The sequence below is a fragment of the Microcebus murinus genome, chromosome 12, assembly GCF_040939455.1.
Source record: "Microcebus murinus isolate Inina chromosome 12, M.murinus_Inina_mat1.0, whole genome shotgun sequence".
Classification (NCBI taxonomy): Eukaryota; Metazoa; Chordata; class Mammalia; order Primates; family Cheirogaleidae; genus Microcebus; species Microcebus murinus.
Window position 1 is genome coordinate 90,175,135 of NC_134115.1, and position 23,820 is coordinate 90,198,954.

Below are 23,820 nucleotides of genomic sequence, written 5' to 3' on the forward strand. Positions count from 1 at the left end.
GCACGTCCTGTCGCGGGAGCTCCGGGTGGGGGCCGGGCCGGGGCCCGCGTTCACTGTCCGCTCTGCCCGCAGCCAACGTGTGCGACGACGACCAGCTGCTGTGCCAGAACGGCGGCACCTGCCTGCAGAACCAGCGCTGCGCCTGCCCGCGCGGCTACACGGGCGTGCGCTGCGAGCAGCCCCGCTGCGACCGCGACGACGGCGGCGGCGGCGGCCCCGACTGCGACCGCGCGCCCGGGGCCGCCGCGCGCCCCGCCACCCTGCTCGGCTGCCTGCTGCTGCTGGGGCTGGCCGCGCGCCTGGGCCGCTGAGCCCGCGGGGCGGGGGCCGGGACCGGCCGGCGTCCCGGCCGGCGGCGAGAAGGGTGCGGCCCGGCTGCTCCCAGGTGCTACTCGGCAGTCCTCCCGCCCCGCCGCGGCGCCGATCTCGGGTTTAGTTTTTCTTTTGTATTACCTGCCGCCCTTCCTTTTCTTTTCTTTTTTTTTTTTTTTTTTGCTGGCGGTGTGATGGGGTCGGGAGCAACGCTGCTCGCCCAGCACCCCAAGTCCTGCCTCCCCACACTTGCGCACAGGACTGTTGCAGACACCCCTGCGCCTGTCCCGGGCTCGCCGCCGGCCGCGGGGTGACCCGGAACCCCAGTTGCCTACAACTCTAGTCGCTGACTTGATTCTCTTTTATATTATTTTCCTTGCAACCCACCAAAACCCAGGCCCCACCGAGGCCTGGTGACCGAGGACCTCACCGTCTGGGGAAGGGGCAGTAGGAAGGGTTGGGAGGGCTGGAAACTTCGTTTTGTAGAGAACTATTTTTGTTTGTATTAACTGTCCCCTGTAAGGCGGGACACGGGCGGGAATGCTGGTCACCAGGGGGGCGATGGTGTATAATCCGACAGAGTAAAGAGTCGCTCACTGCTGCCTCCAGGGCCTGTTTTCTTTCTGTCTTGGTGGACCCTGGGCAGGTTTGGGGTTAAAGCGGCGCCCACAGAATAGCCTTGAAGGTCGCGCTATCAGGGCCGCCACTTCCCCAGGCCTTTCTGAACGAGAGCAGGTGGCCCTCAGCTTGCAGGTTTGGCTGGCAGAGCTCCCCCACCCTTGCCCAGTCTGAGAAGTTATCTCCTTCCTTTCCCTAACAACAACAAAAACCCCAGAGCTGATTGGCACTTCTCTGCGAAGTCGAAGTCGGAGGGAAGTGACTGGGGAGGATCCCAGCAGAGATGGAATTCAGCGCTCTGCTCTGTCACTCCCGGGCCGCCAGGACTGATGTGTCCTCTCCGGCCTGTGGGACCCAGAGCCTCAAGTCCAGTGTCAGGTCACCGTGACCCACAGCTGCAGTGGCAGCCACTGCCTCCTTCCAGAGGCCCGTGCTGGCCAGAGAGCCCCCGGTGGCCCAGGCAGGCGGAGGTGGGCAGTGCAGAGGTGCGAGGCAGGCCACCCTGTCTCTGCCTTCTGAAGGCCAGGGAGGGGTGGCGGAGGGGACAGGGGCAGCCTGGGAGTCATGAGAGGAAGCCTCTAAGAACCCAGGACGCATCAGATTAGGCGCTTGATACTCGAGGACTGGGCTCGCCTCTCCAGCCCTGCTCCGTGTCTCCAGCCCTGGGGTCCCGCGTCCTCCTGAGATGGTCCAGCTTCCCTCTGTGCAGCGACCACAACAACGGACCTCTGAGCAGCCTCCCAGAGTCTGTCCTGGCTCCTAACTGCTCCCACCGCCCCCACCCACGGTTACCCTGTGGCACTGGCTCAGCCAGCTGCAGCTGCTCCTTCCAAGCTGGGGGTTTAGACCTGAGTCCTTCCTGCAGGTCCCCAGAGCAAAGCTAAAACCAAGTTGAACAGAAGTTAGCCATGGGGAGAACAAGAGATTACAGCGCAGAAAAGGAGGGGGGGGGTCGCAACGGGATACTCAGTGGGACTTACAGCACCCCAAGGCCAAATGCCACGCCCCACCCCCCTCCTCTTGGAACTGCTGTCCCAGCACCAGGTTGCAGGGGCAGCTCCCAGCCCCGAAGGAAGTGCCTTGTTATCCTCGGCTTCCCCTGCTCCATCCTCATCTTCCTCCTTGTTAATAGCCCACTTAGAGGAACCCAAATGAAACACAAAATGAAACACATCTCGGGCTGTTGTGGGTGGGAGCGGCCGTGTGATGTAGCAGGAGTGATGGCCGGGCTTCCAGAAAGTTCCTTAAAAACCACCCATCTACCCCACTCTCCACAAAGCCTCCGCTGGCCAAGTTTGGGGCCCTGGCCTTTCTCTGGTGCCCTTCCCCCTGGTCTTGAGTCAGTAGGGTGGGGGAGGAGCCACCGGGGGGCCCCCAGCAGGAGAGCGGCAGCCCCCTGGGGGTGGAGGGGGGGGGGGGAACGAGGTGCCTTTCTGAGGACCCAGCAGAGCCTGGGACGCCAGCCCTGGTGCCGGCCTCTGCGCTTCTTAATGTGTGAAAAAAAATAAACCTTGATGTGATCAGAACACTGGAATCTGGGTTTTCTGTTTCATGTGGACTTACAATTCCTACATTCTTGGTCCTCCCATCTGGCATCCAGGCGTCCTGAGTCTGCTGTGGCCAGAGAGGGGCTAACTCCCGCCCTCCCCGGCCGCAGCCCTGCTGTGGCCCCTGCCACGATGAAGACAACAGATCATACAGTGTTGGGCCAAGGCAGGCACCTCTTTCCAGAACAGGACCCGCCTCTACCTTCAGATGCGTAGGGGCCAGGCCGGCCAAACCCAGCTCCAGAGAAACACCGGTGCTGCCTGCCGTTTGGACACGACAGATGCTTCCTTCTTGTCATCAAGACATTCAAATATCAGTTAGAGCCACACAGTCGTAGGTATGTCTCTGCCTAGAAGCAGAACTCGAGATGGGGACGGGGAGGTCCCTGCACGATGGCCAGCACTGGCTTTACCCACAGGACTGAGGGGCTCTGGAGTATAAATGAGCTCACAGCCTTGCTGGGTCTGGGGCGCGGCGGCCGCCTACAGTCAGCCAGTCCTGGGCGCCAGGCTGGCGTGGGGGGGCTGTGGTGGAAGCCCCACCCTGACCCCCGTGTAGGAAGTGGGCAGTTGGGAGCTGGCAGCGGGCTGACTCAGTGGCAGGGGCGTGCTAGACCCTCCTGGGAAGGAGCCTCGGGCTGGGCACCAACCGCTCCTACCCCCACCACCACCCCCCGGTTTATGTCACCCTGGGTGTGGCCCTGGAACACCCCTGAGGGGTCTGGGAGGAGGGATCTGGGTGGGCGCCTGCTCTGTCCTCCCTGACCTCCGCTGGCTGGGCCAGAGCTGTGTCAGCTTCCCTGGGACAGTCTGTCCCCGCAGGCTGGGGAGAGGAGCTCACTGTAAATCCGAGTGGCAGCCCCAGTCCCCGAGGACTCCTGAGGACGTGGCTCAGGCCCTGACCTCACTGCAGGGTGGAGGGAGAGGTGCCAGTGGCCATTTGGAAAACTCCGACGTCTTCCAGGCAGCAGGAGGAGACAGCAAGGGCAGCAGAGCCAAAAGTCAGAGACCCGTGGTGCTCCTGGGCCCAGGGCTGGTGCTCTTGACATCTGGGTCCCACACGCAGAGAGACAGAGAGAGGGCTCCACGTCACAGCTCTGATCGGATCGTACTGGCCGTGTCCTCAGGCGCTGTGCCACGGTGCTGCCTCCACCTTCACACTGGGACACGCCTTCCAGCCTGGGCTGCAGTCACACTGGGGTGGGATAATTCTTCCTGGCAGGGGGCCTAGGGGCTGTCCTGTGCCCCAGGGTATTAGAGCATCTCCTGCCTCAATGTGGCCACTGGAGCCAGTGGCACCCTCTTCCTCCAGGCTTTGCCCAATTGGGGACACAATCGCCCCAGGCTGAGAATCAGTGCCTTAGAAGGAAGGGTTGTCCTGCTCCTTTTACAGACAGGTGGGTGGAGTCTGGGAGAAGGAAAGTCACTTGCCTGAAGTCACAGCTGCTAAGAAGCAGGGGCAGGAGTTGAACCCAGGCCTGCCTGACTCCAGGGCCCAGAATCTCACCCCCAGGCAGGCAGGCAGCCACCTAGGTGGACGTGCAACTGCAAATCCGACCCTGCCGCCCCCACGCCCAGCCTGCCCGCCTCCCCTAGCCCCAGCAGTCTGAGCAAGGAGCCCCAGGGAGCCTGGCTTCATCTGAATGGCTCTGCTGTCAGACGGCCCTGCGTGCATCAGCCTCCCTCGCGCCTGCCCCAGCTGTCCCCTGAATGAGCAGGACTGCTGCGTCAGCAGTTCCTGCCTTGCTGCGCCCTACAGCTCTGGGGCATTTACAGGCGCCTGGGGCGCGGCACAGCGGCTCCCTGCAGGCCTGGGACAGCACCCAAGCCTGGCCAGCCTCCCCCTCTCCCCAGCCCGTCCCAGCTCTCCTCGAGCCAGAAGAGTTAAGGGAGAAGGCCCCAGGGAGAAAATAAAAACAACCCACACTTAGTATTTTTCTTTTTAAAACACAAATCATGACTTGTAGGGAAATAGTGAAAAAAAAATACAGAAAAGCAAAATCATAATAATTTTTCAATTAAAATCACCCACAACTCTCCATCTAGAGCTAATAACTGTTAATATTTTCTGATAGATATTTCTAACGTTTTTGCATGAAATAAAACCCGCAGGCAGATATCACCCCCCAGCCGGCCATTTGCTAAGCCAGTGTGCTGAGGCGTGACATTTCTTACCCCAAGGATGGTCCCCGCACGCTGAGAGTTATGTAGCCATTTTACAGCTGAGCACACTGAGGCCCCAGGAGGGGCCTGGCCAGGGGCCTTAGCTACAAGCACCGAAAAGCAAAAATCCATGTGACTGAAGCAGCAAAGATTATTCAAAGGGTCACAGGATCCATGGACACATGTCAGGACAGCCAGGTGTGAGGCAGGGGCCACCAAGCCAGGAACACTGCCCAGCATCCCACCCAAGGGGGCACTGCCCTCACCCCCAGGCCTACCTCCTGCTGGCCCCTGGGCCCCCACCACGTGCCCACACCCTCACTTCCAGCAGTCCTGCTCCATCGAGGAGGGTGCGCTCTCTTACCCCAACCAGAGGAAGGGGTCAAAGAAGAATGTCCCCCACAGAGAAGGTGCACAAGTTGCCCAGGGTCACACAGCCAGGAAGAGGCAGAGTCCAGGGCACAAAACCCTCTCGGCACAGAGCCCACGCTGATCGTACTGAGCTGCACAGCCGTCTGCCTTTTCTCTTTCTCTTTTCCCTTTATTTTTTTTAACAACAGCCTCATCTTATACACACCCTTCTTTAGCCTGCTACGGGAAAGGCAGCACCGTATCCAGAATATCAAAGGAGGCCTTCATTTTATTTATTTTTTTTAGACAGAGTCTCACTTTGTTGCCCAGGCTAGAGTGAGTGCCGTGGCGTCAGCCTAGCTCACAGCAACCTCAATCTCCTGGGCTCAAGCAATCTTCTTGCCTCAGCCTCCCGATTAGTTGGGACTACAAGCATGTGCCACCATGCCCGGCTAATTTTTTCTATATCTTAGTTGGCCAATTAATTTCTTTCTATTTATAGTAGAGATGGGGTCTTGCTCTTGCTCAGGCTGGTTTGGAACTCCTGACCTGGAGCAATCCGCCTGCCTCGGCCTCCCAGAGTGCTAGGATTACAGGTGTCAGCCACTGTCCCCGGCCTCAAAGGAGGCCTTTAAAATAAAAGAGAAATGCAAACCTCCATCGTTGCACGTTTTGCCCAGCCTCTTGCACTCTTCCCCGCCCAGCCCAGGGCCTGCTGGCAGCAGGACTCCAACTCCACTGAGCCCCCTGACACAACAGGGTCTGGCTGGGCCCCCAGTCCCCAGTGGCTGTGTTCCTGGTGGCACAGGAGACCTTGCTGTACTGCGAGGTTGGGCCCGCGGCCGGAAGCCTGCAGACAGCCAGGTGGGGGCACCTGCGGCGGGACTGCTCCAGCTGGCTTCTGGCCAGAGGACGGCTCCTTGCCCGATTGAGCAGGTGGCCTTCGGGACCCAGCCGTGAGCAGCTGGAATAGGGCCTGGAGTCCCGGCAGCTTGTGCCTTTTATAGCTGACCCGGTGCCTGCATATCTGCCCCCAAAGGGGACGGCAGTTCCAAAGGCAGGACGGCGGTTTAAGGACACAGGCTCTGGAATCTGACCACCTGGTTTGAAGCCATCCTCCACCCCCTGCCAGCTATATGCCCTTGGGCAGGTTACTCAGTCTTTCTGTGTCTCAGTCTCCTTTTCTGTGAAATGGGGGTGTTAAAAATAGTCCCGGCATCATAGGGCTACAGTGGATTGACTGTTCTAAGACTGTCGTGCTTAGAACAGGGCCTGGCACAAAGTGAGCGATTGGTAAGTGCTGGCTGTTATTGTTCCATTTCCTCCATCTCCCCCATCCCGAACCTGCCACGTGGGTGCTATACCACCCACACTCTCCTCCCTCCTCCTCCTCCCCACCCCTGTTCATCACACATGGGAGCACCTCCATGTGCCAGGCCTGGGCACCAGGAACACGGGAGGACGGACACAGCCCCTGCCCTCCCCGAGCTCCAGGAGGGCTGGAGCGACCCAGCTCCCCACCCCACCTGCCTTACACCCCAGGCAGGATTCAAACCTGCAGAGGAGCTGCCCACACTCATGCCAACAAGAAGGACCAGAAGGACTTTGCCAGGACCCTGCCCACCCGCCCACCTCACCTGGCCAAACCCCAGTCCCCTGACCCATCAGGCCATGGAAACCCTCTCTGCCTGCTCCTCTGGCGACCTGGCTACGTCCTTTTTCCCTCCTGCCCATAGGGGGTTTAGAGTTAGGGAAGAGGGGACCAGGGCAGAGGGAGATTCACAGGACTGGAGGGGTGGGGTGTGACCAAGACAACTGGGGACCGGGAAATGGAGGTCCCAGTGCCCTTCTCACAGGCACAGATGACTACAGAGGTGTCCCGTTCCCAGCAAAGGCCCCCAGGCCCGCTGTGATCTGGCCAGGCTTGGTGCTGGGGGCACAGAGCTGGGCAGCAAATACCCACCTGGCAGGAACTGGAGAAGCGGAAGGGGAAGGGAAGGAGACCCGGCTGCAGCCCCTCACAACGGGCTAGCAGTTAAGTGTCAAAGGGCATGAGTTACAACAGCACCTACCACCCCTGTGGCAACCTACTGAGCCTAAGAACGATAGGGCTGCTGCTTCCTCTCTGGCTTCCAAATCTCACAATGTCCCCCACAGCCCACCCTAAAGGGACACATACAAGGGATCCTGGCGATTCAGCCTGCCCTGGTCGACAAATTGCAAACTCGCCAGTTGTCTCGCTGCTTCCTCTCCAGAACTCAGAGATCCGGGCCTGGAATTTTAGAACTTACCAGTAAAAAGCATCAGAAGAGAACTCAAATCCCAGCTATTGTCTTCAAAGAAAGTGAAACCCATGAAGCCTGCAAATCCAACCTCTGGGTCCTTTCCAGGTGACGCAACTCCTTCCCCAGGCCTGTTTCTGCAGTGGTTAGGCAAGGTGGCATTCAGTCCTGCTCAGGTACCTGCTGTAGTGGTTATAAGCAAGGGTTTTGGGTCACAGGAACTGAGTTGGAACTGTAGACTTGCTACTTCTCAGCTCTATCACCCAGGAAAGCCATTTTACCCACTTGACCGTTTTAAAATCTGTGCAATGGGAACAATGAGTCTGTACACCATGGGCTGGGGGAGAACTCAGAGATAACGTACAGGGAGTACAGATGTCCAGTGGACCTCCAAGCACTCAGCACGTGCACCTTGTATTCCTTAGAAAAACTTGGAGCCCTGGCGCCGTATTCCCTGTGCTGGGGCCAGAGCACGCCCTCAGACCTGTTGCCTTTTTGGCCTTGTTGGTCACACTGATTCATGCCAGATGTTCCTAGACTTGGGGAGCCTTCTATCTCCTCCCTTCTGATGGTGTCAGGAGTCCACTAAGCTGTTTCGTTTTCCTTCTCCTGCCCCACTGTGCTGAAGGCCTCGCCCACGGCACCAGATGGGTACTGAGGAAGGTACACACGGACCGTGGGCTCCCAGGGCTCCTCCTGACTGCACAGGAGCCAGGCCCCCATGCTGCCTGCTCAATAGAACCACCTGGGAGTTTTGTTTTTAAACTTAAAAGTTTTTAAAAGGGCAAACGTTGCACTCCAAAACAATTAAATCAGAAATTACGGGGTGGAACCCACGCAGCAGAATTTTTTATTTATTTATTTATTTTTGAGATAGAGTCTCTCTTTGTTGCCCAGGCTACAGTGAGTGTGCTGTGGCGTCAGCCTAGCTCACAGCAACCTCAAACTCCTGGGCTCAAGCAATCCTCCTGCCTCAGCCTCCCGAGTAGCTGGGACTACAGGCATGCGCCACCATGCCCAGCTAATTTTTTTCTATATATATTAGTTGGCCAATTAATTTCTTTCTATTTATAGTAGAGACGGGGTCTCACTCTTGCTCAGGCTGGTTTCGAACTCCTGACCTCGGGCGATCCACCCGCCTCAGCCTCCCAGAGTGCTAGGATTACAGGCGTGAGCCACTGCACTTGACCAGAATTTTTTAAAAGCTCCCTAGGTGATTATTCCAAAGTCCATCCCTAAGATTGAAAACTCCAACAACTCCACTTGCAGCAATGCTACCTGAACCCCAGGCGACTGTTTTACCCACACAGCACAGCCTGAGCCGTGAGGAACAGCAGCAGCATGACAGAGCGTCTCCGCCTGTGGTTTCAGACATCCCGTCTATGGGTATCATTTATGCCATCTGACCAGGCAAATGCCTTCTGTACGGTAGGGTGGGGCGACAATAACTCAGGTCTTTTAAGAGTTATGGAGGGATCCCTTGTGTACACAAACTGCCTTTGTGGTGCTGTACAACACTATAAATTCTATTTAATCTGAAGCTAAATTTTAGTTTCCTCCCTGAATTATTTATTCCTCAAACAATGAATAGCAAAACCCAGGAGGTGGGGGTGATCGTGGGGGTACATCAGTCAGGAGAGAGATGTCTGGTGACTTTAAAAATCATTGCTACAGCTGCTGCAGAGACAAATTCCACAAATGACCATCACAGCACTCACCTCTCATCAGGTCATCTGGCAAATTTATTATTCCCCATGACTCCCAAACATGCCATTTTACCCTTCCTGATAATTTGTGGATGCATACCAAATGCGCAACGCAGTCCACAAGGGCTGTGCACACACACGCTGGGGACAGAATTAGACACCGAGGCTGAGGTCAAGTGCCTTTTAACAGGCACAAGTGTGGGAAGTCTGACTACATCTCCTGAAGTTATTGCTTTTATAAAACGTGTTCCACTTCTGTAACCATCAGCAATTACCCGCCTTGAACAGTTATGCTCTGCCCCCCACCAGCGCCTCTGGGCGCTCCTGTCACAGCTCCTCCCATCTCACCCACTCCTCACGCCCGGCCTGACAGTGAGCGCGTCTTCCCGCTGGCCACACTCCACACAGAACCGAACCACAGATGGCCGCCATGCACCTTGTCACTTCACACAGAAGCTTCTAAAAGCAGCTGGGAAGCAAGGAGAGCCGGGCTCGGGTGAGGGCTGGATAATCAACTTTTCTTCTTTTAGAGATGGGGTCCCGCTGTCACCCAGGCTGGAGTGCAGCAGCACGGTCACAGCTCACTCAACCTCAAACTCCTGGGCTCAAGTGATCCTCCCATCTCAGCCTCCTGGGTAGCTGGGACTATACACTTTTTACATCTGAATTACACAAATCCCTACCAAATAATTTCAGCATAATGCAAATCAATGGCAGACTAAATGGATTACTTGTTAGTACCTTGTACCTTAATACAATAATATGTAACTTCTAACCCATGTCAGTTTTCTTGTTTCTGCTTTTAATTCTGCCATTTACTCTTAAAATTTAGGTTTTTACAAAAACAGGGCTATATTTTTGCCAAATCCCAGCTATGAATTCACAGTATAGAGTCAAAGCTACAGCAATAAATTGTTAATCTGTACAATTTTAGAAAACAGTTTAGTACATTTTTGTTATAAAATTCATTTACAGGAGGTTATTCATATGTACTTACCAAATTTGCTCCTGATAACTCACAAAAACATATAACTACTAAACAAACTGTACAATAAATTCAAGGCAGATTATACACAAAAAAGCAAAACAAGTCTTTAAGTAGCATATATTCATGTTGAAATAACTAATAGTGAAAGAAGACAGGGCACTTTCTTTTAATGCCATGGCAAGGACAAAGCAAAGAGCCATACTTTTTGCCTTGCAGAAAGATTAACCGCCATTCAACATGGCTATGACAGCCACATCAAGAAAGGCCACAGGATACACATGAAATGCTTCTTGCAAATACTTTTACCAACTGGAATAACAAAGTTTCAAAGTTTACATTCTGCTGGGAGAGGTGGTCATAGGACACAGGCTGGTCTGTTGGAAAGGACGGTGTGGTTCTCCTATTCCTGTACATCCAGACTGAGTGAGTGATGAGCCAACAGCTGGACACAATGTGTGAACAGGCACCAAATTTAACTGGAAATAATATTGTTCAGTGTGTAGCAGCAAAATATGCATTTTTGGAAAAACTTATTTCTTAATTTATGTTAATATTAATATGAGCAAAGTGGGAGAAGTCCTGACCCCAACTGTTTTTGTCATGCCTTCTTTAAAAGCTTAGAGTTTTAGATTCCTTAAGTGGTCACCACTACAAGTCTATGCTAAACTGAGCACTTTACCAAGATAACAGGGAAGTAAACTTAAAGTAACAATGAGATTTCTTGCCAAAGGCACATGGAAGAGGCTTATAGAGCCCTTGACCCAGACAGAGTGGGGGCTCACCCCTGACCCCCACCCTGCACTTTCTTACACTGCATGGCCAAAGACAAACTCTCTCCACCCACAGTAGGAAGCAGGGTCTGTCTGACTCTGGGGACAAAGCACTCTAAGAAGGCACCTGCTCCCTGAGTTTCAGGAGTGTTCAGTTGACATCAGTCAGGTATCTGGACACCAGTGGGAGAGGCACAGGTAGGAAATGAATAGAATGTTTAAACTTCTGGCAACCAAAAGTTGTTTTGTTAAAGCTCTTTATAACCTGCTTCAGTAGAATTTCTAACACAAAACTTTTTGCTTAAAAAGCAGAAGACAGAGAACATACCAAATAGTGCATATTAATCTTCGGGGATTTTTCTGCCCCGATTAGCTAATGGGCTGCGCAGCATTTACTACAAACCACTAGTTATTATAGCTGTCAACTGTACATTCACATGTTTAAGATACTCCAAATTCATCCGTGTGGATGTTTGGAAAACTGGACAAAATCAGGCAGCCCCTTCCTTGTCTTGTGGCCATTTTTTCTTGCACAAAAGTATAATCACCTCTAATAGCAGCTGAAAACACCCACTGATATTCTACAACAGCAGTATATTTGCATCAGTCAGATGATTTCTGAAGATCAGAGGAAATCTGTCCACCACTGTACTCTCTTCCTAGTTCCAAACTCCTCTTTGCTACCCACCATTTTGAATAGGGTGTTTTCCTGCTTGACACACTCTATTTGGCTTGCCCCAGTGGTTCCCAAGCTGTCTGGTGATCAGAATCCCTTAGGAAGTAAGTGTTTAACATACAACTTCCCAAGCTCTCCTGAAAACTAGTTTGTCTGGCAATCTGTAAACTGAGGTGAGTCTTCCGAAGCCAGCCTAGCGCTCATCTAGCACTTGGCAACTACCTGTCACTCACTGGTCTCACGAAGGTTGCAATATGCTGGAGACATCTGAATGGTCGTTCAAGCATTATTCTTTCATTTCATATTCTTCTATTTCAAGAAGAGTAAGAATTTTAGCTAGGGAACCATGTGTACACTAAAATAGGTAAATTAACTCATCACAAAAATATAATATCCTGTGCCAAGGTGCTGCACCTAAAAATGTCCATCAGCAGAACTTTACCTAACGTAACTGTTCTTAAAGTTTCCCCTGGGTACTGGCAACTCCAGTTTTTTTCTTTCTTAAGTTAGAGACATCTGACCCACTAGCACTAACTCAGCTAGGCTGTAAAAGAAATCTGTCTTATCATACAATGGTTGAAAGAACCTGCCCTCCTCCTGCCTTTTTAAAATATAATTTTTTTTTCTGTTGAAAATGATTAACATTTTAAGCATGGGAAAGAAAAGTGGCCTACTAGATTAAATTTTAAAAGGATTTTGTTATTTGCTATACAAATATACATTTCAACTTTTACAACATTCACTTCAGTCTGACCTCCTTTTCTACAGAAGAACAAGAAATCAACATTTTGAGTCTCTAACTTCAAGGACATTATTACTGATACTCAGATGTCCTTTGAAAGCTTTTGCATCTGAAAAAAAGTACTGAAGATGGCCAGAGGCTCAGGTGTTAGGATGCATTTTCCATGTTTTCCAACAGCACACAAACTCCTTAATGGAAAAAATAATCTTATCTGGATGGTCCTATTAGCTGGTCATCGTAAGTTTACACGATTTGGCTTTACTATGAAAGTTTTCTTTTCTTGCAATTGCTGTCCTCCTCCTTCTCTAGTCTATTCTTGTCCCAGCCAGAGTTCCTGTTGGTGTGATGGGTCATAGAGCCATGCTTCTCCTGCTCCCCGTCACTGAGAGTCCTGGTCTCTCTCCTGTGACTGAGCCCCCCTTCCGGGTCACTACACTTTCTCTTACTACTGGAAGCATCAGCACTGGCAGCTGGAGGTTCACATTGCACGTGAGGCTTGTGGCTGCTCGGAGCAGTCACCGTGGACTGCGGCACAACACTACCCAGGTCCTGCTGAGGGACGGGAAAGCTCGGCTCTCCCGCAGGAGGTGTTGTTCCAGGATGCTGAGGGCTTGAGGACTGTGGATCCCTTAGGAATTTTCCATTGGCATCAGCACCCAGCCTCCTGAGCAGTCGTGGGTCCCGAAGTAAGTCCTGAATGGGCGGCCTTTCAGGATCCTTTGAAGTAATAGCAGCTTCACCGCAGTCAGGGGGTGTGTGGTGTAGAGGAGAGACAAACCCACTGTCTAGACTGTTGCTGGGCAAGCCACTCTGTGGTCTGGACCCCTCTGGGGCTATGGTAGGGGGATGAGTCAGACTTCTCTGAAGTACAGGCTTGAGTTTCAGAATCTTCATCGCATCATGTTTATAGTTTTTGTCACAGGTCTTAATAATGGCGCCACGCTTCTGAGCATCCTGAATCAGGTGATTCCAATGTTGATTTTCCTTGAAACAATAAGGAAGATAGAGTTATATCCCACAGAATAATGCCTGGGAAGCACAGGGTTCCAACTTTCATTTCTGAATAAATAACATGTATACGTGCATGGATAGAATCCATTACTCATCAGGCAAGGCTGAAAGGAAAAAATAAGTTCGAATACAGAATGACAGAGCCACATTAATAAAAAATAGCACCGGACATCACCTATAAGAAAGAACTTCAAACATTTTTATCACTGTTACTCATGCTACATGCTATTAAGCTGTCATACAGATATGTACTAGTCACCAGAAGCTTCATGTAGCTACTTAAATTCATCAAAATTAATTAAATTAAAAATTCAGTTCCTCCATTGCATCAGCTATGTTTCAAGTGTACAACGGCCACACATGGTTATTGTATTGAACAGTGCAGACAAAACATTTCCATCATCACAGAAAGTTCCTTTGGACATTTCTGATCTAGAGTACTGCTTGCCTCTTGGCAGGGCTAACATTCTGACACAGAAAGGCCTGGTTTCAGAAAGCAAACTTTTGAGTGCATGTGACTGTTCTAGAACAAGGCCTAAGGCTTGCACTGTATTCCCAAAGGCCTCCCAAACCCCAAAGGGCTAAAATGTCTTAATCCACTGTGATTCCAAACATATCATTCCACTTCTGGCCTCTTTTCTAGAGGAGTTTAGATACAAAAAGGGCATCTACAGGAGGAAAAAAATACTCAACTGCATGCATCTTTCCTCTCTTCCCTTCAGAGTTTCTTTAGCAGTAATTTGCAGCTTTACAACCATGAAAACGTGGGTCTTTTAGAAAGAAGAATGAGCAAAAAAGAAAAAAAAAGATTGAAGGAAAAAGAAGAAAAAGGATAGTTACTATCATGAAGGCTACTGTACTATTCACAGAGGTGGGTTAGGGGAGCAGTGAGGCTGCATAGTATTTACTTGTTGCATGACTTTGGTCAAATTACTTGACCTCTCTGAGCCTGTCTCATGTGTGTAATAGGAATATATTTTATTTACTTGATACTAAAATGCATATTGTTTTCACATTTTACCAATTCTGGCTTTCGGGTGCCTCTTGGCCAGGTAACAGTTTCCATGTACTTATTCTGGGGGAATTCATGACTAGGCAACCATAACCACTGACTCTGAATCAATAAACCATTTAAAGATTGTGCCTGAAAACCTTCCACCGATATGTTCTGATATAAGACAAGAAAGTATCAGCATTAAAACTTATGGAGATCAGGGGTTCTGAGAAAATCCTAGAGACAATGGTGGTGCACTCTTAAGAAATGCTGAATCACCAACTTTTTGATTGTATGGGGATGAATGAGGACCCTGATGAATGTGAATTGGGAAATGATTAATTAGTGCTAGATTCTGAAAGTGAAATACTTTATGGAATATCTTAACCTATTCATTTTATTTGTATTTTCTCTTATGTATGCAAAAGAATGATATGAGAAAAATCTATCTAAAAGTCCTAAAATAGTCCTTTCAATAAATATAAAATAAAATTCTAAGTGAAAATAAAGCACTATGGCATAGTTTAATAGTAATACAAAAAACAGTGACGCACATAGTAATTAATGGCTCCTTGAGTTTGATAAACTATGGTAATAATGCTGACTTTGCAGGGTTTCTGGGAAGTTTAGAGGAAGAAAGAAAGAAGAAAAGAGAAAAGAAAAAAATAGGCACAGTAACCGGCAAATTCCAGACAGGCCCATGAAGGCAGGATCAGGCTCTCTGGTTCAGTTCTCTTTCTCACTCAGGAGACCTATAAAGATTGTTTAGCCTGTGGCTGAAACATACATGTGAAGCAGATGGCCCTGCTATTTTTGCTAAGCTATTATATCTAAACTTAGAATTTAATCCAATCCTAAGATCACAAAAACAGCCGAGAAGCAACTATTAGTTTTGAAACCAGGTGCTTTAATGATTGATTCCATTTTCATAAGGGAAAGTAGATTAAAGAATTACAAGGAAAAAAAGAAAAGCCCAAGGGCAAAAAATGTGACTTGGGAAAAGACAAATTAGGAATTTTTATATTCTAGTCTGTCTCTTTTGTAGCACGGCCTTTCTAGAGTGAAGACAACGTCTGTGCTTTCAGCTAGTGGTCAGTGGTCTGCAAAGTTGTACAAGTGTGACCATGATCCAAAGACTTGATCCATCACTTGATTAGTGGTATCTCTAATAACATTTTACTTTTAAGGTTTAAACACTACCAAAATTTGTAATATGCTTGTTTTGCTCACCTGTACAAATAATTGTAACAGGTTATGCAATGGACAAGAAATCATTTTATTTCTTTTGAAACAGGGTCTTGGTCTGTTGCCCAGGTTGGAGTGCAGTGGTATCATCATAGCTCACTGCAACCTCAAACTCTTGGACTCAAGCCATCCTCTTGCCTCAGCTTCTGAAGTAGCTGGGACTAAAGACACATGCCACCACGCTCAGCTAATATTTTTATTTTTATATTTTTATAGAGATAGGGTCCCACTATGTTGCCCAGGGTGGTCTTGGAACTCCTGGCTTCAAGTGATCCTCCTGCCTTGGACTCCCAACGTGCTAGATTACAGGCATGAGCCACTATGCCCGGCTAAGGATTCATTTCTTAACACTCAGATCTGTATGGTTACAGGAAAAGTAATTTTTAAACAAACCTTTTATTTTGAGATAACTACAGATTCACTGAAAGTTCCAAAAAAAGTACTGAGAGGCTGCATGCACCCTTCAAAGAGTTATGAAAAACAACTTTTTAAACTTTATATATAAGTTTTTTTGTGGCAGAGAAGTATGATAGAGAGATTAATAGAAAGGCTTTTAATCATAAAAATAGATTACCCCACTGAATTTTATCCTAAACAAGTAGGACTGGAAATATAATCTCAAAGAGAGAAGTAATAATATTGCTATCTTTCTAAACCACTGGATACATTTAAGAGTGATGGAATGGTTCTATTTTTAATCACTTTATTTTAAAATGTCAATATTTATAATACATTAAAAACATAATCTTTAGCAGTATTTATACTTAGGATAAAAATTTTTTGATATTGACTTAAAAATAGGGGGTACATAAAAATAAGGGATACCTAGCTTTTAAAAATTCCTTCAAGGGGGTAGACAAACAATAAAAGTTCAAGACCACAGATCTAGGTAAGAGAAGAGTTAAATGAGAATGAATGTGTACCTGAATGCCCTCTGGTGGTACTAACCAAAATGAGGGGGAAAAATTTTTACCAAGTTGGTGCCTCGAGAAATGAGAAAAACTAAAGTTATTACCCCTGAGAAAAACAGCAAATCTGCACTCTATATAGCTGTGATATCACTAAATGAAGTGGCACCATTTATCTACTCCACATGTGAACTCGCACGCCTCTTCTAGAGGGGCGCCCGTCCGGGCAGAGGCGCTCAGGAGGCGCTAACCATCGGAGTGAAACGGAGCAGGCAGCACTGCTCTTGGTGCCAGCAGAGCACGCTCCTGCAGACTCTCTCTGGCATTAAGCCGGGCCAGCAACAGCCATATATACTGAGTGTTTGCTAAGTGCCAGGCACCGTTCTAGCACTTTACATTTGTGGGTTTAATGTGAATTCTCAACAATCCTATGATGTAATTTTTTTAAAAAAGGTCACCTTGAGAGCCTTGTATATAGATAGCTGGGCTGAAAAAGGGTGAGTGATTTGTGGGTACACAAAAGCACCAAGGAAGAAAGTTGCTGGAAGACATAATAACCATTACTTTGTAACCCAGAAATAATTTCTACTTTGACAGAAAATAAGAACAAAAACTCAATCCAATAATGGTAACAATGGGCAAACTTTTGAGCTCTCTGGTCCCTACAGGAGCTCTCAGGTACCTACCATCAGGGTCCTTAAATGTCCAAGGATGAAGAGGCTGTACTTGGCTCGTGTAATGGTGACATTCAACCTCTGCAAACTTGCCAGGAATCTAAGTAATAAAAAAAGGGTTACTTCTTTCTATAGAATGACTTAACATATCCATGTGAGACACAGGCAGTAAGTATATCAAGCATCTTTTCTAGTGCTCCTTCCACTAGAAGGCGTGTGAAAAGTTACAGTGCTTTCACACTGTGTCCCAACACACAATACCTGCTACAGATGCAATTCCCATTAAAAACAGTAAACAATAGGTGTGATTTCACCCATCTAAAAAAGAAAAAAAAAACAAACAAAAAAAAAACAGTAAACAAGCCAGATCCCCCATTGCTTTCCTTCAAAGTCTACCAATTTCCTATTTTGACTCAGATAAGATATTGATCTTTAAGCCTTAAAAATTTCCTAAAAATAAACTAGCTCAATTACTGATTCTTAAATTGAATTATTTAGATTGTTAAAATATTGTTGAACTAGTGCAGAAATACACAAACATCAGTCAAATACTTCAACAGATCAGAAAAGAGCTCAGAAATAGAAGTGGTATATGATAAAGGTGAAATATGAAATTTGTTGGGGAAGAATGAACTATGTATAAAATAGTCCTGAGATAACTGCTTTCTATTTGTATATGTAGCCCATCCTAGGGAGGGGTAGAGATCACTTAAATTACTATTTTCTTTAAGAACAATTAAACAAATTTACCCTTATAAAATTTCATGAGCAGGAACAAATAATCATATTAGAGTCTAGGGCCCAGAGACTCAGAGAAGTATTCTGTCACGTATACAAAGTATCATTGGTATCTTAGGTAAACATACAGTAGTTAAGATTAACAAACTTAGAGCAGCAAAACAGAAGAGGAAAAACCACACTTCATGACACATACCATGTGAGTGTAACATGGTCCCTGAAAAGTACACTTAATCCATTTATTTCACTCTTATTAAATAAAAGAACAGTTTTACACTATGAAATGGGTTAATATACAAGACACCAAGAAAAGCAGACCTAACAGCGGATCTATTTCACAACTTGAAAAGAAACAATTGCAGTTACTCACCCAATTGAGCCTTGCATGGCATTTGCTCTAACACATGTAACAATAACACAATCCTTCTGACGACCCTGGAAAGCATCCACAGTATCTACTTCCGCTGGTCTATTTAAAAAAGAGAAACATGTTTACTGGAAAAAAGTGACTGTTAAATGTATATATTTATTAGTATCTTAAAGAGATTTTTTAAATGGTATCTTAGCCATTAGTGTCAATTTTTCCCTCTCCCCATGCCCTGGCAACCACTAATCTACTTCTTGTCTCTACAGACTTTCCTATACTAGAAATTTCATATAAATGGAATCATTAAATACAGCTCTTTGTGACTGGCTCCTTTCCCTTAGCATAACATTTCGAAGATTCATCTATGCTGTAGCATCTAACAGCATTTCATTCCTATTGTGACTAGTATTTCAATGTACAGACATACTTTATCCATTCATAACTGATGAATATTCATTTGGATCGCTTCCACTTTATGGCTATTATGACTAACTAAAATATGGCTATGACCACGTGTTTAAGTTTTTATGTGGACATTCTTTTGGGTACGTATCTAGCAGTGGCACCGCTGGGTCACAGGGTAATTCTGTATTTAACTTTTTGAGGAATCATCAAACTATCTTCTACAATGATTCACCATTTTACATTTTTACCAGCATCATGAGAAAATGGAAACTGAGTTTCAATTTTTCCACGTTTTTCCCAACATTTGTTATTGTCTGTTTTTCTTAATAAAAGTTGAGCTTCCCAAATGTGAAAATTGAAATCCAAAATGCTCCAAAATCCAAAACTTTCTGAGTGCCAACATGATGCACAGAAGAAACAGGATGCTCAACTAGTTAAGTATATAATGTAAATATTGCAAAATCTGAAAATAATCCAAAATCCCAACACTTCTGGTTCCAAGCATTTCAGATAAGGGGTACTCAACCTATATAGCCATTTCTTTTTTCTCCACCTCACCCTGCACTCACACTGTATAGCCATCTTTGTGGGTGTGAAGTGGTGTCCCATGGTTTTTATTTCCATTTTCCTAATGACAAATAACGATGAATATTTTTTTCATATGCTTATTAGAACATCTGTATGAGGAGTGTTTATTAAGATCCTTTGCTCATTTACAAAGTTATTTATCTTTTTATTGTTGAGTTGTAAGAGTTCTTTATATTTTCTGGATAGGAGACTCAGATATTAATATATGATTTGCAGGTATTTTCTCCCATTCTGTGGGTGGTCTTTTCACTCTTTTGGCAAACAAAAGCTTTTCATTTTTACAAAGTCCAATTTATCTATTTTTCCCTTTGGTTACCTGCATTTTGGTATTGTCTATGAAACTGCTGCCTAATCTGAGTCCAGGCAGATTTATATCTATGTTTCCTTGTAAGTTTTACAGTTTTATCAGCTTGACTATTTCTGTAAAGAAGGTAGTTGGAATTCTGATAGAGACTGCACTGAATCTGTAGATCAATTAGAAGTACTGCCACCTTAACAATAATGAGTCTTCTAATCCACGAACACAGGATTTCTTTCCATTTATTTACGTGTTAATTTCTTTCAACAATGTTTTACAGTTTTCACTGTACAAGTCTTAAACTGCTTTGGTTATATTTATCTCCAAGTATTTTATTCCTTTTGTTGCTATTGGTAAAGGAATTATTTTAACTTCCTCTTCAGATTATTCATTGCTAATGTATAAAACTGTAATATATCTTTATACACTGATCTTGTATCCTGCAATTTTCTTATACCTGCTTATTAGCTCTAAGAGTTTCTTTGTATAAATTTGTTAGGGCTTCTATAAGATCATGTCATCTAAGAAAACAGATAGTTTTACTTCTTTCTTTTACAATGAGGATGCCTTTTATTTCTTTCTTTGCTTAATTGCTCTGGCTAGAACCTCTCATATCATGCTGAATAAAAGTAGCAAGAATTTCAAACATCTTTCCTGAAATTAGTGTAGTTTTCTTGTGATGTCTTTTCCTAGTTTTAAAATCAGTTTGAAAGTGTACTTCTATTTTTGGAAGAGTGAGAGAAGGACTGGTGTTAATTCTCGTAAGTTCACCAGTGAAGTCTAGTCCTAGGCTTTTCATTCTTGGGACATGTTTCATCACTAATATCTCTTTACTTGTAATATAGGTCTGATTTTCAATTTTTTTTTTTTCTAGAGTCAATTTTGGTAGTCTGTGTGTTTCCAAATTAAGAAAATTTTGAAGTAATGGATTTCCAATATTTAGTCTTTAATAATTTTATTGTTGAGTTAAGAAGGAGACAAAAACATGATCTTCACTCTATATATAAAGGCAATAAAAGGGTTAAATAATTTATTCAAAGTGAAATGTGACTTCTAGTCTGGCTAAAGTTAGAATTTAGAAGACTAGGCACAGTGGCTCACGCCTGTAATCCTAGCACTCTGGGAGGCCAAGGGAGGAGGATCCCTTGAGCTCAGGAGTTCGAGACCAGCTTGAGTAAGAGTGAGACCCTGTCTCTACTAAAAATAGAAAAATTAGCTGGGCACCGTGGCGTGCGTCTGTAATCCCAGGAGGCTGAAGCAGGAGAATCATTGAGCCTGGGAGTTTGGGGCTGCTGTGAGCTAGCTGAGGCTACTGCATTCTAGCCCAGGTGACAGAGCGAGACTGTCACACACACAAAAAAAAGATAGGAAAAAAAAAGAATTTAGAATGACAAGTCATGGAACTACAGGGAAAAGAACTGGAAAGTTTCTCAGTCAATTCCACTGTCGAGTACAATGTTGACATTCCAACTGCCAGTAGGCATCCCGTCGACAGGGACGGCAAGTGTACCTACACAGCACGAGGCTATGAAAGCCAGCATCCCCGTCTCCTTGTGGTGTGCATCACTACTTTACATGGTGTGAGACCACTCCCTGGAGTTTCCTTTTATCCACTCTCTTCTAATTCAATAGGAAAACTAGAAATATTTATAAAAATACCTTACCCTTTTCTATCAAACTCTTTGTCCAAATCCTTCTGAATCATTGTCTTCTGGGCCTTGTAATGGGTTATTATGCCAATGTTCCGAAAAGTAACATCCCTTCTTTTGTCTTTAATAAGCTTAATTATTTCCATCACCAGTTTTATTTCTTGAACATTTACATATGAGCTAAATAAGATGGAAAAAGAAAACATAACACATCAAAACTAACAGCAGTCCACGTGCCGCCTTGAGTTCTACTTCATTTGTTCCCCATTACAGTGAAGGGCAGGCAGAGAGGGTTCACCTTTTATGCAGCCAGCAGTGACTCAAAAGAAGCTGTTACGAGCATTAATATTGTACATATGAATAAATATAAAAGTAACTGCCCAGTGAAACATGAAGTTGTAGAGAAAGAAGAATTTTGAGTCAACTGAAGTTTAAGAACCAATTTCTTCATCTGTTAAAACAGGGATAGCCAATAGTAAGGAATACTTTAAGAATGAAGATTTGAACAATAAACAGATAACATGAATTAAAGATTTACTATCTTAAAAACTACTTACTTAAACTAACTGAGAAAATGCTTTAGATACATTTCTTCCTTAATTACCCACCACTGGCCATGCAGACCACACACCACACGACGGAGATGTCATACCCACACAGACTAAGTGTGAATGATGTGGCCCCCAGAAGTGAACAACATGAGGCCCTGCAGCAGGTTCATGTGCTCGTTGTTGTCCTCACTGGCCTCGTATCCTACACTTCCAACCTACTCCCTGAACCACGTATTCCTTCATTTCTAAACCAGATCCAACATGTGCCAACGCCAGGGGACATACTGCACCTATCCTTTCTTCCTGAGGCTGCCTTACCTGTCTCACTTTAAGAGCCTTAAATATCCAGTATCCTAACTTGGAGATTTAGTACATAGACAGCTAGCTATCTCTTCGTTTTCCTTGGTTGCTGCTCAGGTCAGCATTTGCCTCTCTGGTCAGCATTTCTCTCATGACTTTCCATCCTCGTAATGCTCCGGGGCTGAACTCTCAGTCCTTTGCTCTCCTCCAATAGGTCCCAATAAAACCTTCACACTGCGATCCTTTGAGCACTGCAATCCCATGGCCAACTCCTCCTCTGCATTTTTAACATCTGCAATGAATGTTACTTCTCCCAACCTGTATATCAACTAATATGTGACTCTCACCTGAGGACACCACCTGCTCTGCAACCCTCTCACGACATGGACGTGGAACTTGTATGTCCTCATACTTTACGTAGAGAGGCAGGGTTTGCAGTGGTGCTAACAAATGCTGCCTCCAGACTACCACTCCTCTACTCTCTCACAGGAATCCCTGCTTCTTCCGACATTGCTGCTATCCAGCAACACAACAACTCCTTCTTGCTGTCGTTTATAGACCGCTGAACACACTCCCTTACTCACAACCCAATACTGTCCAACCTCTGTCTCTATTTCCTTGCCCTGTTCACATCTTAATTCATCTGAATTCAAACTTATCTTTCACAGTACTTAACCCAACTGGTACAACTGCTTACCTACACGATTACCTAGTTAAGGTCTGCCTGCCTCCCCATTAGACCACAATAATCTTGCAATGGGGTAACATCTGTCGTTTCACTTAATCCTGTGATCTCAACCTGAGCCTACTCAAGTGCTTATTTACCTCATGTTAGGTAACACTATCCCCAATAAACAGAAAAAAGGAGAAGCTATCAACATAGCTGAGTGAAAATGATTGAACCCTGGCACTGGGCAGAGAGATGTGTGTGGAAAATGTTTTAACATAAATCTGAACAGAAATATTGCAACAATTTGGGGATCATCAATGGGGACCAAAGCAAGAAGAGAACATACTCATTATCCCGTCTTTCTGAACCATCTCCGACATCAAACACAAGGTAAGGTTGAAATGGCCAGTCTGATGAACATCGATAGGTTTCTGTCAGTCTATAAAAAAAGCAGCCCCCATTCAAAATATAAGTTGAGTTATAAGAAAATCTTTTATTATTATTATTACTACTACCATTTTTTCTGTGTAGGGGAGGGAACTTCTTTTATAGATGTGTATCTGTGAAAGGTACAAAATGGGTTTTATTTCTATTCTACTGCTAGGGAGAAATATGTCATTAAAATATAACAATTATGGCTGGGTGCAGTGGCTCACGCCTGTAATCCTAGTACTCTTAGAGGCCAAAGCTGGAGGATTGCTTGAGCTCAGGAGTCTGAGACCAAGCTGTGGAAGAGCAAAATCCTGCGTTGCAAAAAAAAAAAAAAAATCCAGAAAAAACTTAGCCAGACATGGTGGCATGTGCCTGTAGTCCCAGCTAACTTCAGAGGCTGAGGCAGGATCGTGTGAGCCCAGGAGTTGGAGGCTGCTGTGAGCTATGCTGACACCACTGCACTCTAGCCAAGTCAACAAGACTAAGACGCAGTCTCAAAAAACAAACAAAAAACTGGCTCACGCCTGTAATCCTAATACTCTGAGAGGCTGAGACAGGCAGATCGTTTGAGCTCAGGAGTTCGAGACCAGTCTAAGCAAGAGTGAGATCCCATCTCTACTAAAAAAATAGAAAGAAATTAGCTGGACAACTAAAAAATATATATATAAAAAATTAGCCGGGCATGGTGGCACATGCCTGTAGTCCCAGCTACTCCGGAGGCTGAGGCAATAGGATCTCTTGAGCCCATGAGTTTGAGGTTGCTGAGTTAGGCTGACACCACAGCACTCTAGCCCTAGCAACAGAGTGAGACTCTGTCTCAAAAAATAAACAATGA

General features: G+C 46.2%; 2 protein-coding genes across 2 annotated transcripts in view; one reads left to right on the forward strand and one right to left on the reverse strand.

Moving 5' to 3' along the window:
* Positions 1–2,292, forward strand: part of NTNG2 (netrin G2) — a 67,471-nt gene extending 65,179 nt beyond the window's left edge. Inside the window, exon 7 of the mRNA XM_012744132.3 lies at positions 73–2,292. Coding sequence (XP_012599586.1) covers positions 73–311 — 239 coding nt within the window. The 3' untranslated portion in view covers positions 312–2,292. The remainder of the gene's footprint in view (positions 1–72) is intronic.
* A 7,468-nt stretch (positions 2,293–9,760) lies between these two features.
* Positions 9,761–23,820, reverse strand: part of SETX (senataxin) — a 78,946-nt gene continuing 64,886 nt past the window's right edge. The window contains exons 22-26 of the mRNA XM_012744093.3: positions 22,900–22,992; positions 21,048–21,212; positions 18,096–18,194; positions 17,000–17,087; positions 9,761–13,139 (exon numbers count right to left, since the gene is read on the reverse strand). Coding sequence (XP_012599547.1) covers positions 12,417–13,139; positions 17,000–17,087; positions 18,096–18,194; positions 21,048–21,212; positions 22,900–22,992 — 1,168 coding nt within the window. The 3' untranslated portion in view covers positions 9,761–12,416. The remainder of the gene's footprint in view (positions 13,140–16,999; positions 17,088–18,095; positions 18,195–21,047; positions 21,213–22,899; positions 22,993–23,820) is intronic.